The sequence below is a fragment of the Gymnoscopelus microlampas genome (genome assembly GCF_963454915.1).
Source record: "Gymnoscopelus microlampas genome assembly, chromosome: 18".
In the NCBI taxonomy this organism is placed as follows: domain Eukaryota; kingdom Metazoa; phylum Chordata; class Actinopteri; order Myctophiformes; family Myctophidae; genus Gymnoscopelus; species Gymnoscopelus microlampas.
The window spans coordinates 30569338-30582712 of record NC_139955.1 but is presented as its reverse complement, the minus strand read 5'-3'; the positions used below and the strand labels follow the sequence as shown (position 1 = coordinate 30582712).

Sequence of the window (13375 nt, the reverse complement as noted above, 5' to 3'; positions counted from 1 at the left end):
CTGTTGTAAATGTTCTTCTTTCATACGTGCTGGCACATTTTACTGTGTTTCTTTGCTAATGTGTTTTTGTTGTATGACTTGTTGTAAAGTGCACAGAGACCCCTTGTGGTGATGTTGCACTATAATGAAAAATAAACTGAAACTCTGATGTGCGCTTTGTCCTGGCACAGCTGCCTGCTGCTGTTCCCCCATCACCATAGCAATAGATGAAGATGCCCGGGGTCACTGGTGGGCATCGCAGTGTTCCGCGGAGGCACATGAAGAACGGCAATCGCAATGCCTATTATTTTGTTTCCACATGGGGCAAATTGGGCTCTCGTCTGTATCCGTTTCACTCCATTTTCCCTTACGTCCCCCCGTCCTTCAAGTCTCATCCGTCTATTTCATTCCTTCTCATTCTCATCTGCCGTTCGTTCACTCGGATCCTGTTCAGATCATTCCTCCTTACCACATTCTGCCGTGTGGAATACATTATGTTCTCCTTTCCTCTACTTTTTTCCCGAATGATCCTCTCCGTCTCATTAACCTCCGTTGTCCTGTCCCCTAAAATGTGTATTTTCAAGCATCTTTTCGGTACAGGATAGCATACAGATACACGTGAGCAGGTGGGCCAGCAGTGCTTCCCTCCCAAAGGAGGATTTGTATTTTTTTCTGGTTTTCCCTCGGGCCCCATCCCTCTCCTTTTCTCCCTTTCTGTTTCTCGGTCTCGCTCAGTCTGTCAATCACTGCGCCTCACCTTTTCTCTCACTTCATGGCATGTCTCTTCTTTTCTTGTCTCTCACAGGTGCCCTGGCCATTCTTATTCCACAACTGGACCTGGTTATTTCATTGGTGGGCTCTGTCAGCAGCAGTTTCCTGGCACTCATCTTCCCGCCCATCCTCCAGATTTTGACCTATCACACGGAGGGCCTGTCACCGTGGGTGGTCATCAAGAACTCCATCATCAGCCTGGTGGGTCTGATAGGCTTTGTGACAGGAACCTACATCGCCATTGAGGAAATAATACATCGCAATGTACACAACCATGGTGACGCCTTCACCTACATGATCCAGTAACCGTTGATTTATACTTGGTTATGTGCCATATCGCGCACCAAAAATAGCAGATCTACAAGCTCGAAATGCATTGCAACGCAACCTGTTGTGAGCTTGTACTGTAGGTCTGCTATTTTCAGTTCACGACACCAGCACATGGTTACATATAAATCCTGAGGAGGAGGAGGAGGAGGGAAAGACCGGGGTCTGGTTTGGCAGAATAGAGTTATTGAAGCTCGGAACTTAAAGCTGCACATCCGATCCAATCGGAAACTGTTATTTATCCAAGGCTAGCTCAAGTAGTAGGTATCCTCTATAGACGTTGTCTACTATTTACTGCTGTTGGCAACATCATCCATTTTGGACGGTGAAGCAATTACAATTCATATCAGTTATGATGCTGTAAGGATTTGTGGTACTTAATGTTATCATTATTTGTGAGGACATTATTGAGTCATAGCGTGCTACTGTATTTGAGCAGAGATACATGCATAATCACAGTTAAGTCATATAATACTTATCTATAATACTTACAATACTTACAAAATAAGTAGTTTCCGTAATGGACAAGCAGTATTTTAACTATTTAGATCACATGGAAATAATACCCATACCTTCCTCTTTTTAGAGTTAGAATTGTTTTTGTGCTTCAATATTTGGATGTTTTAACCAGGGTATTGAACTACCTCACAAAGCCGTTTTGATTAAGATCAGTAAATGGAACCAAATGGACTCTTACCGGTCCATGCACGCAGCCCATTAGCCTCTGTGGCTGATACTGGGGTTGTTGAGACCTTATGGACCTCTTTTAGCAGAAATCCACTTCTCACATAGAGCTTTTCAAAACGAAGCCTCCCCACTTTACCCTCCAACCCTTGAAAAATCGGAACATTTTGGTGCACTTTGATTCATGCCAAATGCGTTGAATATGTATATAGAATGCCTAGCACACATTTATTTTCAAGTAAGTAAATTGAGAATCTATTATACAAATGATGACAAGCTTAAAAACTTAACAAAGCTTAAAACTGAAATGATATGATGCAAAAAGGGAACTTTTAAAGAGCAGTTCTGTACACTTGGCTTTGCTCTTGTTTTGAAAACTTTTATTTTTTTAATTAGATTTGTTTGCATTTTTACATTTTAATGCAGGGGTGTCAAACTAATTTTAGGACATGGGCCGGACTGGGGAAAAATGCTAATTCATGTGGACCATATCATTTTGTGCATGCGCAAACACTCGCCCTCCTGCCTTATTGTGGCCAAAAAGCAAGTGCGTTTCAGCTATAAATCATCATCAGCATCACACTGATGTTTATTATGGAGAATAGGGCAGCGTGCGTTGAGAGCAACCGGTGAACCAAAGAGTGTCTCGAATTCCTTCTCGTGAAGACTTAACAATTCTGAAACTCAATTCTCTACTGTGATATTTTGTCCTTGTGACTGCCTGTAATCTTTCCCATGAGCGATACACAGAGACCGCTAATGGGGGAAATGAACTGGCCTCGTTGAGGACCTGGATAGACTGGGGGTTGACCAGAGTCGCGCACAGTGGTTGGTCTATCTATTGTTTCCTAAGTACACACAACAAGCTGCCGGCACAGCAGGCTACAAACAGTGACAGGGAGAGATAACAGCGTGAGAGCGGCCTGAGATCGGCTGTCGTACAGATACATAATAATTGTCTCTGAATAACAAATGTTCTTCCCAACATTATCCCACGGGCCGGAGTGGATCCCTTCGTAGGCTGCCATTTTGACACCCTTGTTTTAATGTATCACTAAATAGGTGATAGTTTATTTTTTATTATTATTATAGTCAGAAATGCGTTTTGAATGCTTAAATACCCTCCAAATGTATTGTTCATTTTAATACATTCTCATTTTAAGCATTGAGTTGAGGTTCTATTTTAGAACAAATATCGACAATTAAAAGATGAGGTTCAGTGCCTTGCCGAAGGACACTTCAACAGGACATAATGGCTATTGTGAGTACTGAATATTTCTGTTACAGGACAGCTCTCTCATCATGATGTTACGGTCCACTATAGCAGACAACATTTGAACTGACCAGGGTTCCAATTTACAGCAGATATTGGGCAACATTCCCAAAGTGTAGTACACTGTCCAGTAAGCAGTTAGTACAGGCTGGATGAAGACAACCCAAAGTGACACTTAAAACCAGACCAACAGGTCTGGTTTTAGAGATCAGAGATATAATATTTTGGACGTCAAATGCTCTTATAGATTGGGTAGTTTCAGATAAGTGATTGAACTGATTGTCGTTTGCCAACTGTTATGATAGTTGGGATAGTGCATAGCTAGCTGTGCTTTCTTGGGTTGCCAACTCCTGTGATCACGAGGAAAGCTAGTTGGTGATAATTCTTGTTCTTTCCTAATGGTATGCTTCTTTGAAGTAACATGTTCAGTCAGCACCTGTTGTTCTTTCAGAGCACATGTTATTGCTTGTATAAAGCCACAATTCCTTCTTAAGATGTTCATAATAACAGTAATGGGATTTCTATTGTCGAAATGCCAATGTAGCACACTCAAGTATTATTTCTGTTTCTGTCTCCTCAAATACATTACCGTGGTCCAGTGCCTAGCATTCTAAAGATTAGCTGTGTTAGATCAGTTAGTTGGCAACGACCATGGAGCAAGGTAGAGAAAGCATGGCTGCCAGTGGAAACTGCATTGACCCATTGGATCAGTCCCATCACAGGGACGAAAGTAAACTATATCCTCACTTAACACCTCGGACTGTGCTGCAAACTACAACTGCCCACTTCTTTTTTTGCTGGAATCAGTGATAACATTTTTTAAATTATGTAAATGACGGACATAGACTTTGATTGATTGGATTTTAGTTTTTAGTACTGCTGATTTTGCTGCTCTATTATATGGTCACGCACGCTTACGAATGTGCACTTTGGCTTTGCATTTCATTAAAGCCTTGACATTTTTACTTGTCTGTAAAATGGTAGTGTAAATGTATTTTTTACAATAATTTTGTTGTTTTTATCATTTATGTAAATAAGGATGTAATGTAAGCACCAAAACATGTCTGTAATCGCAGCTACATACTATAAACAAGATTTTCAGCCTTCACTTTGTGTATTGTCAAACACAGTTCAACAGAGTGTGTGCGTTAGTGCATGTGTCCCTGATAATGCAAAATAAAACAACACTTGACAACTCAAGGCTGAGTTAGGTTTGTGACTGGCTTAAGTGGCTTTGCTTTAATGCATATTTGTTGCCTTGCTTTGTCCCCGAAGTGCAAGTGAGTATCTATGGAGCATTCGCCATGCCAGCAGTTTGCGTAATCACGTCCATCGCCTAATTGATACAAATGAGAAGGCGGACGATTGGATTGGGATGGAGAAAGAGAATTCCACCCGGGTTAATTTTTCCTAACGAAGCTATTCAATGCACTTGTGGTCAGCCTAAGGAATGTCATTAATATAAACTGGGAATTGAGGGAGCCTCCATATGCAGTTCTGTATGCACAGATAACAACGCCCATGCATTTTAGATGAGCTTTGATATTGTAGATTGTGCCGTGCGCAGGCAGGCACTTAGGGCACATACATTTGTGTAAATGGATTACAGAGTGCCTATGTTGAATGTGCATTGGTTGTTATCCATTTCACTAGAGGGGTTTTAATTGTCACTGTCACTCACTCATACAGGCACAAGCAGCAAAATGTTAGTGTGGCATGTTCCGCAAGACTGTGCTAACAATACAACAAGATAGTAATAATTATAATTGGCTTATTATTCAGTTTTTATAGATTTGGTTTTAACAACAACAATAAATACATACACCACAGGACTACATGTAACAACACAGTACATTAACAAAACAAAACATAAAAGACGACATCACAGAACCAAGGCAACCCCAAAGGGAAGCACTTCAATTTAAACATCATCACTGTCTTATTCTATTCTATTTAGTCTAATAAAGGAAAACATATTACGACATACAGATTGTCACTTGCCATACAGAAATTGTCCATCTAGTGATTCACCGTCCTTTGCCTAATTGTCCCCAGCCGGGAACTTTAGATTAAAATAATCTAAACTGCTAAACCTTGTAAAATCTCTGGACAGAGCCCCTGGTAGAATATTGAATATTTTCAAGTTTTAAGCGTTGATGTGATGGAGGAATGGCTGATTTCCAATTGAACAAAATAAGGCGTCGAGCCAATAAAGAGGAGAAGGCTATGTCATCAAATTGATCGACATACTGTCATCTCACCAGGGACCACTCCAAAGATTGCAACCAAGGGGTTAGGGCTGATCTCTTTATCACATAATTGGCTTAATAAAGAAAATTACAATTACAGTATGGAAAGAGAATGATGATTAAAAAATGATATTAAAGTTGGCAATAGTACACTTCAGCAGCAATGGGGAATGTGCAGAATATGCGGGGGATTTAGTATTTGGATTATAGAATGGGCAGTAAGGTATACACATATTCATAGATACACATACACCGACCGTAGCATCTTCCTCAGGGCTCGTACGTCCTGGGAAGCGCTAGTCCCATACTGATGTGATGGCCCCTGTTAGGATGCTCTGGGCGGTAGCAGAGTAGTAGGATTTCAGGACCTTCTCAGAAGGGCCAGACTGAGACAATTATTCACGCCCGGAGTCATACATTACCCAGGCCACCCTGCCCACACTGCTGACTGGCAGGCTTGCTTGCGTGCGTGTGCGTGCGCACACGCACAGCTTAATTTCCTGTAAAAGAAAAATACAAAATACATTTAGTACATTATTCCCCTTTTCAGTCATCTAACATAGGTGGTCCTCATGCCTCAACATTCATTTTATTGACATTCTCTGTGTGAACATTAGGCTACAACATATAAAATTGATAGTTAACCAAGAAATTGATTCAGTTGAATTAACTTAACTTGTCAAAATCAACGGACGGACAGTCCACTAGCTCACACCTGCTGACCGACCACGCACCATGTTACTTCTGTTTAAAGCAATAGTGCTGATCTCTCTGAAGAAAAGATGATGACTACTGACATTTTGATCAACTGCTATGACAAGTGCCTATTCTTTCTCTTGACAGCGGGTGGGTATGAATCAGGCTGTAGTTCTCATCTGCTCGGCTTCTCAGTGCAAAAAAAGCATAGATTAACTCTTTCATCGCCTGCCATGTTCACTGATGTGGCCTGCAGTCAGCATTTCTGAGCTGAATATAATAAAACTGTGTTTTGACAGTAGTTTAAAAAATAAGTTACACAGCTCTTGACAGGCTCTCTGGAATAGCCCTCCCCTGGCATTAAGAAACACAGTCAGTTGATTCCTTTAAAAAGCTACTAAAACGCACATGTTTTGCAAGCACTTTACCTCATAACGTGTTTTTTTTTCACCCTGTATTGTTTTTACTGTCTATTGTTTTTAACAGTTTTACAGCAGCTTGTAACATTTGTTTTGTAAGGCGCTTTATAAATAAACTTGACCACCAAGGTCAGCGCTACCAGGTGGTAGCAGGAGGGAGGCATTCTTGGTTACAGGGACAATGATGGACCTCTTGAAGCAAGTTGGGTCAACAAACTGGGCCAGAGAGAGATTGAATATGGTGGTGAACGCTGCCACCAGTAGATCAGCAGTCATTTCTTGGCATAGGGGTTTTATACGTACATTACTGACTGTAATTATTGTATTCCCTGGCTGTTGTGAGCTTGCTATTTTTCGATATTTAAAAAATGGCAATTGCAATATTTTCCCCCATATCGATTATATTTGATTGGAAATCAATTATGAACAACCTTTATGATCAATTAAATTGATTAGTTTGATTAGCTGTTGCACCCCTACTTGGATCAAATTCAGCCAAAGCTTTCCTGTGAGATGTGTAAAGCTTTTCCAAGGTATGCGTAGTGGTTGTTTGTTAGAGTGGAGGCGATGGTATACATTAGCTATATTTAATTTGCCCACATGAGCTTCATGCACTCTATAGATGAAGCCTGTACTTTTTATGAAATTGACTCCCAAGTTTCCTATAGTGCGTGCCAAAAATCCTGAAGGGGCGTCAACAACTGTCATTTGGTAGCGGCGGACATCTTTGTGGGGTATAAACAAGTTGACTTAACATTGCCCCCCACCAGTACTGTATGTCTGCAGCTAATATGCCATGCCCCCCGTGGTGACAACACGTTGGCAAGCACTATAGAGAGAGGGTGGCTACTGCTTATGGATTATTCTACACATTCATGTCATAAATCGCTCGACAAGTGATTTTGTCCTACTATACTACGATGCCCTAAAATACAGTATGTCCTAATAATATAACCTCCACCTGCAGCCTTCAGGCCTGGTGGAGATAATAATACTACTAAGGGCCACAAGAGGTCACCAAGTCATCCCATCTTAAATTATACTTTTAGTTTTTTAACAACGATGGATGGTTTTGGAGCAACAATGTTGGTGTTTTGCCAAAATGCCTTAGAACCTCTATCATGACACGCTTTTATCTGCTCTTGTGTTTTTTTCCCCTTGTTGTTGCTTACTATTACACCTAAGGCATGTCTCATAGGAAATAAAAAAGAGCTATGTCCCAAAATGTTTGGCTGTCGTCTGTCCTTACCTCGAGCCCTCACGTGTGTCACCCGAGTCATGACATGTTACATGACATGTATGTACTTGTTTATCTTGTTTTATTGTAGCTAACTGATGACAACTAAGGCATGGCGGCACGCAAGGTTACCTGCAAATTAAAACCTTGGTTGTCGTCTGTCCTTCCTTTGAGCCAGTCACAAAGATACTTATACTTTTACGTTTATCATTCTTCCCTGCGATTTATATCTGGTGAACTTTATGGGACTCGTCACTGCATCCTGTATGATATAGTGGGTTGGCCTTCCTTGGCTGATAAGCGAAATACGGTAAGCATACGGTACTTATTTATTTTTAAGGCAGTTGACGGCACACTTCCACTTAAATCTCTGCTAGACTGGAACCATGGATCACATAGGACACGCTCAAAGGATTGGCTCACACTAAAGGTCCCCCGAGTAAAGACTGAACTGGGAAAAACAACCATTTATCAGTTCCCCAACCTCTTGGAATGACCTGGAGCTTAAACTAAAGATCCGTTCTCCTATAACATACGGTCAATTTAAAACTTTGATTGCAGACCTACCCACAAATGTCTGCAACTGTTTTTAACTTGTGTGTTGTATCATACAGTACGTAAGCGGGACTTTTTTGTTTTGTTTTAGTTTATTATAACTAAAACAATATATTATATATATTGTTTTAGTTATTATAGATGTGTATATCTCTGCTGACCGGCAGAAACCAAAATGTTAATTTTTCAGGAAATGAAAAAAAGTGGAGTTTTTGTTCATCATTGATAAGAACAGCTGAATGGACCTCCAAGCTCACAATGAGGTTGGAGGTCAAAAGGGGGTGAAGCCTGTGGGGTGGAGCCTGGAGTCAGCAACTCCGGTGGAGTTGGCTGGTTTAGCAGAAAGTTTGAGGAGTTAATAGCTGGTTTTGTCAGAAGCGCTTTTTAATACTTTTCATTGGTTCAATATTTTTTTTTACCAACACACAGATGTAAAGGGTGTTCAATGGCAAAAATGCAAAAGCGTCAAAATGGAGTTAGCTGGTTTCTGCCGGACAGCAACGATATGAAATTGTATTTCAGCTGTGGTGCATCTCGACGACACTGCAAATGAGGGCAACCTCAATGTCAGAGTCGAGAAAAAATAAAAGTTTGACTGAATGAATGAACTTTTGGGGTGTTTTTCACAAAAATAACATATTTTGAAATACATTCCAAAAACAACCCAATAACTATTACATACCACACAAGACCAGTTTCTTGCTTTGGTCATGTTTACACCTAGCCTGGTAAACCCTCCCTCCGGAAATCTCATTTCCATTTGATTTCAGGAAGGAGTCTGGTCTGAACCGCCTTTCTGCAATAATCGCTGTGGGCTGGAGTTGGGCGGGAGTAATACCGTTGACTGACAACCCCTTCAACCAATGATCGTTTTTCCCCTTCAGCCAATCAGCAGTTCATTTTGACGAGCTCCAGACTATGTGACGCAACGGGACTTTTCGGACGGCCATGCCGAAAATAGGTTGCCTTATTGGGATACATGCGTGTCACTCCCCGCCCCTGCCGGTTCTCTAAATTTATATTTTTAAATAGGCTCTGTCATGATTAATTGACCACATATATGAAGTTAAACAACTAAATTCTATCCAAACGATATGTTAATAGTAAATTCCGTGCCTCAAAAAAGAAGTTTGAGACCGTTTTAAGAACGAAACTAAGAAGTGACGGCACTCGGACAACAACAATGGCTGCCGTTCGTCTTTTGTCGTCTGTCCTTACCTCGAGCCCTCACGTGTGTCACCCGAGTCATGACATGTTACATGACATGTATGTACTTGTTTATCTTGTTTTATTGTAGCTAACTGATGACAACTAAGGCATGGCGGCACGCAAGGTTACCTGCAAATTAAAACCTTGGTTGTCGTCTGTCCTTCCTTTGAGCCAGTCACAAAGATACTTATACTTTTACGTTTATCATTCTTCCCTGCGATTTATATCTGGTGAACTTTATGGGACTCGTCCCTGCATCCTGTATGATATAGTGGGTTGGCCTTCCTTGGCTGATAAGCGAAATACGGTAAGCATACGGTACTTATTTATTTTTAAGGCAGTTGACGGCACACTTCCACTTAAATCTCTGCTAGACTGGAACCATGGATCACATAGGACACGCTCAAAGGAGCCTTTCTGCAATAATCGCTGTGGGCTGGAGTTGGGCGGGAGTAATACCGTTGACTGACAACCCCTTCAACCAATGATCGTTTTTCCCCTTCAGCCAATCAGCAGTTCATTTTGACGAGCTCCAGACTATGTGACGCAACGGGACTTTTCGGACGGCCATGCCGAAAATAGGTTGCCTTATTGGGATACATGCGTGTCACTCCCCGCCCCTGCCATTGACAATTTATATTTTTAAATAGGCTCTGTCATGATTAATTGACCACATATATGAAGTTAAACAACTAAATTCTATCCAAACGATATGTTAATAGTAAATTCCGTGCCTCAAAAAAGAAGTTTGAGACCGTTTTAAGAACGAAACTAAGAAGTGACGGCACTCGGACAACAACAATGGCTGCCGTTCGTCTTTTGTCGGCGGCTCTCAGGCTGCACTCGGGTTCATTCGGGCTCACTCGAACTCGCCACCTGATTGGCCAACTGTCGCTGTCAATCACAGAACAATGAGCGACGACGCTGATAGGCTCGTCGGCTCGGCGAGCAGAGCGATTATTGGAGAAAGGCGTTTCAGACCAGACTCCTTCCTGAAATCAAGAAATGAGATTTCCGGAGGGAGGGTTTACCAGGCTAGTTTACACCACGAATAAGCGTTAAAAAAAAACAATACTCTTGGCATATGCTATTCTACACGTCCATCTGCTCTTTGATTGTTGTTTATTGTTTATGATTGAGGTTAGTTGAGATTTTAGATTATCAATTGACCTGGACCTTCTGTTTCCTGACATCCATTAGTATCAAAGGGCGGCTTTAAGTACAATCAATCAATTTAGGGTCCCCTATGAGTCCCAGAGTGATATGACCTTTGACCTCCTGGGCTTGGTTGGAGCTTTAGTAGAGGCTTGTCTGTCTTAATCTCTCAGCTACATTGACTTGGTCTCTATTGATATCTGTAATTTAATTTGACAATAGGATACTAAAAGGATTTCACACGAAAGACGGTGGTTGTAACCACCGGAACCTACTTTTCAGAGGTGTTGTAAAACCTCATCAATATACTGAGTGAAGAGTATACCAAGGGCCCTTCTCTCCTCTCCTCGCTTTCTCCAGTATGTTTCATCTCAATGCCAAGCTGTGTACATCTGATGAAGTGGCAGTTCAAAGCCCCGAGTGTTCATCAGCCACCCCAGCAAGCTCAGGGGAGAACTGGCTTCATACACTTTAACCTTGGCCACCTATAATACCTCGGGCTGTATGTGAGCTCATAACGCCCCTGTAAGATAAATAATGTATGTGTAATCAATGGATTGTGCAGCTGCTTTTACTGATATAGCTGTGGGGTGGTGTTTCTGCTGGGATAAAGAGTGCTGAATGAACAGATTAATTAATGAATGTCGTGATTCAACTGCGGTACTCCAAAGCAAGAAAGAAAGAAAAAGCTTTAGTTCACATCAATACTTGCACTATTAGGTCAACTGCGGTGAACCAGCATCCACGTCTTTCCGTCACACAACTCCAGCACTTCTTGCTAAAGTATGACATCGAGACACCTTCCATCACGTCAATATTAGATCGCTCACATTTATGATGAATTATGATCCCAAGGGTAATGTCATACACTATAATGATGGCAGATTTTAAGATATTCTTCCCCTTACTGGACACTAAAATATGCATACAGACTCTATGTGTATATGTGCAAAGTCCTGCTCCCTTATTTCTAGTGATGTTTATTTAATGATACATCAGCCCTTGGTCGTCCAAGGCGCCTTCCTGTGCTGCGATGTTAATCTCATCCTATTTCATGTTTGCTCGCATCACCACTTCTTGTCTTATCTCGTTTACATTTATACTTCACCTTACCTCACCCCACTCTTCAACTGTGTTGTTCATGCAGTGGTGTGATGTAACTAATTACAATCACGTTACTTAGTAATGTTCTGAAGTACAATTTCAAGGTACTTTTACTTACTGAGTATTTCCATTTCTTGATACTCTATATACTTCTACTCCACTACATAGGCAAATATTATGTATTTACTCCACAATGTATTTTTTTTTTGACAGCTTTAGTTACTAGTTATTTTGCAGATTTAGATTGTTAATGATGAATCATATTATACATCTTTTGAAAACAGCAGATCTACAAGCTCACAGTGTGTTGCATCGTGACGCATTGTGACCTTGTAGATCAGCTATTTTCCAAATAACCTAAGTATAAAATAGGACTTTAAAGTGGTTAATGATCACAGTCCAACAACATCTATGATTCTGAAATGGGCATTCTGCAGAATTACTTTTACTACTTTATGTATATTTTGGTGCTACTACTTTTGTTCTTTGACTTAAGTAAGATTTCGACTGTGGTATTGCTACTTTTACATAAGTCCAAAATCTGAGTACTTCTTCTAACACTGTCCCCTTGTTTCATCATTCACTCTTGCATCAGCAAGAGCTTGGAGTCAACTGAGGGGAGAGCACAGTTCTACTTCTGCTGAAGTCAGAAGACAAAAGATGCGTCTGTGATGTCAGAAGTATAAATGGTGCATTTATATAACGCTTTTATGCAATACATTCACCCATTCACACACACATTCATACACCGATGGTGGAGGACACCATGCAAGGCACCACCAACCTGCTCATCGGGAGCATTTAGGGGTTCAGCGTCTAGCTCAAGGACACTTCGCCGCTAACTCTTCTGGGGGAGCCCGGGATCGAATTGGAAACCTCACGGCTTTCCATCCGGCCGCTCTACCGGCCACTCTACCCCTGAGCCACTGCCGTGTATTGATTGATATCTTTATTGATCATGAAATAAAAAATCCCACCCTGTGTGAAGGTAGCGGCGCCTTTGATACATTTTGTCATCGATATGTGTTTATAATGTGTTTATAGCCATGTGTCACGTGAAGCTTGACCAATCACTTTGTTGACGGGTCTGACCAATCAGAACGTTGACGGGTCTGACTAATCAGAACGTTGACGGTGAACACGGACAAAGTCACAATCAGAACGTTGACGGTGAACACGGACAAAGTCACTTAGTTGACGGGTCTGAACAATCAGAACGTTGACGGGTCTGACCAATCAGAACGTTGACGGGTCTGACCAATCAGAACGTTGACGGTGAACACGGACAAAGTCAGGTATAGAGCAGGATCCGCTCTATACCTAAAGGTATAGAGCGGCTAGCGCCGCTAAAAACACATGTCACATGTAACATTTGTGACACCCACCATAATCAAAAGGATAACCTAAAAAAGAGTACAGCTTGTTTCCATTGCGGTCCTTAGCATGTGTGCCTGACAGCAGGGGACTGAGGGGACTGCTGTGCCATCCAAGGCTAACAGAGACCCTACATGACTTTGATCTGAGCCGACTGTCAAACCCTGCACACACAGAGAGAGAGAGAGGGAGGGGGGTGTATACAGACAGGAATGGAGAGACAGACCTAGGGCATTAACAGGGAGAGATGAGAGAAATAGTGGTTTTAGATAAAGGAGCAGGGAAAAAAGAGAACGAGAGTGCATGCTTGTCTGTTCACATCTACGTGGAGAGTGGAGATGTA

General features: G+C 41.5%; 1 protein-coding gene across 2 annotated transcripts in view; it reads left to right on the top strand.

Moving 5' to 3' along the window:
• The window catches only part of slc36a1 (solute carrier family 36 member 1), a 34716-nt gene extending 33107 nt beyond the window's left edge, over positions 1-1609 (top strand). The window contains exons 12-13 of one of the 2 annotated variants that reach the window (XR_014602827.1): positions 785-1156; positions 1226-1609. Coding sequence is in view for 1 of the 2 variants with exons in the window: in XM_084085709.1 (XP_083941835.1) it covers positions 785-1056 (272 nt within the window). In the remaining variant the exon portion in view is untranslated. Of the gene's footprint in view, positions 1-784 lie in introns of both variants that reach the window. The other variant, XM_084085709.1, reaches the window with a different exon arrangement.
• Positions 1610-13375: the final 11766 nt, after the last annotated feature.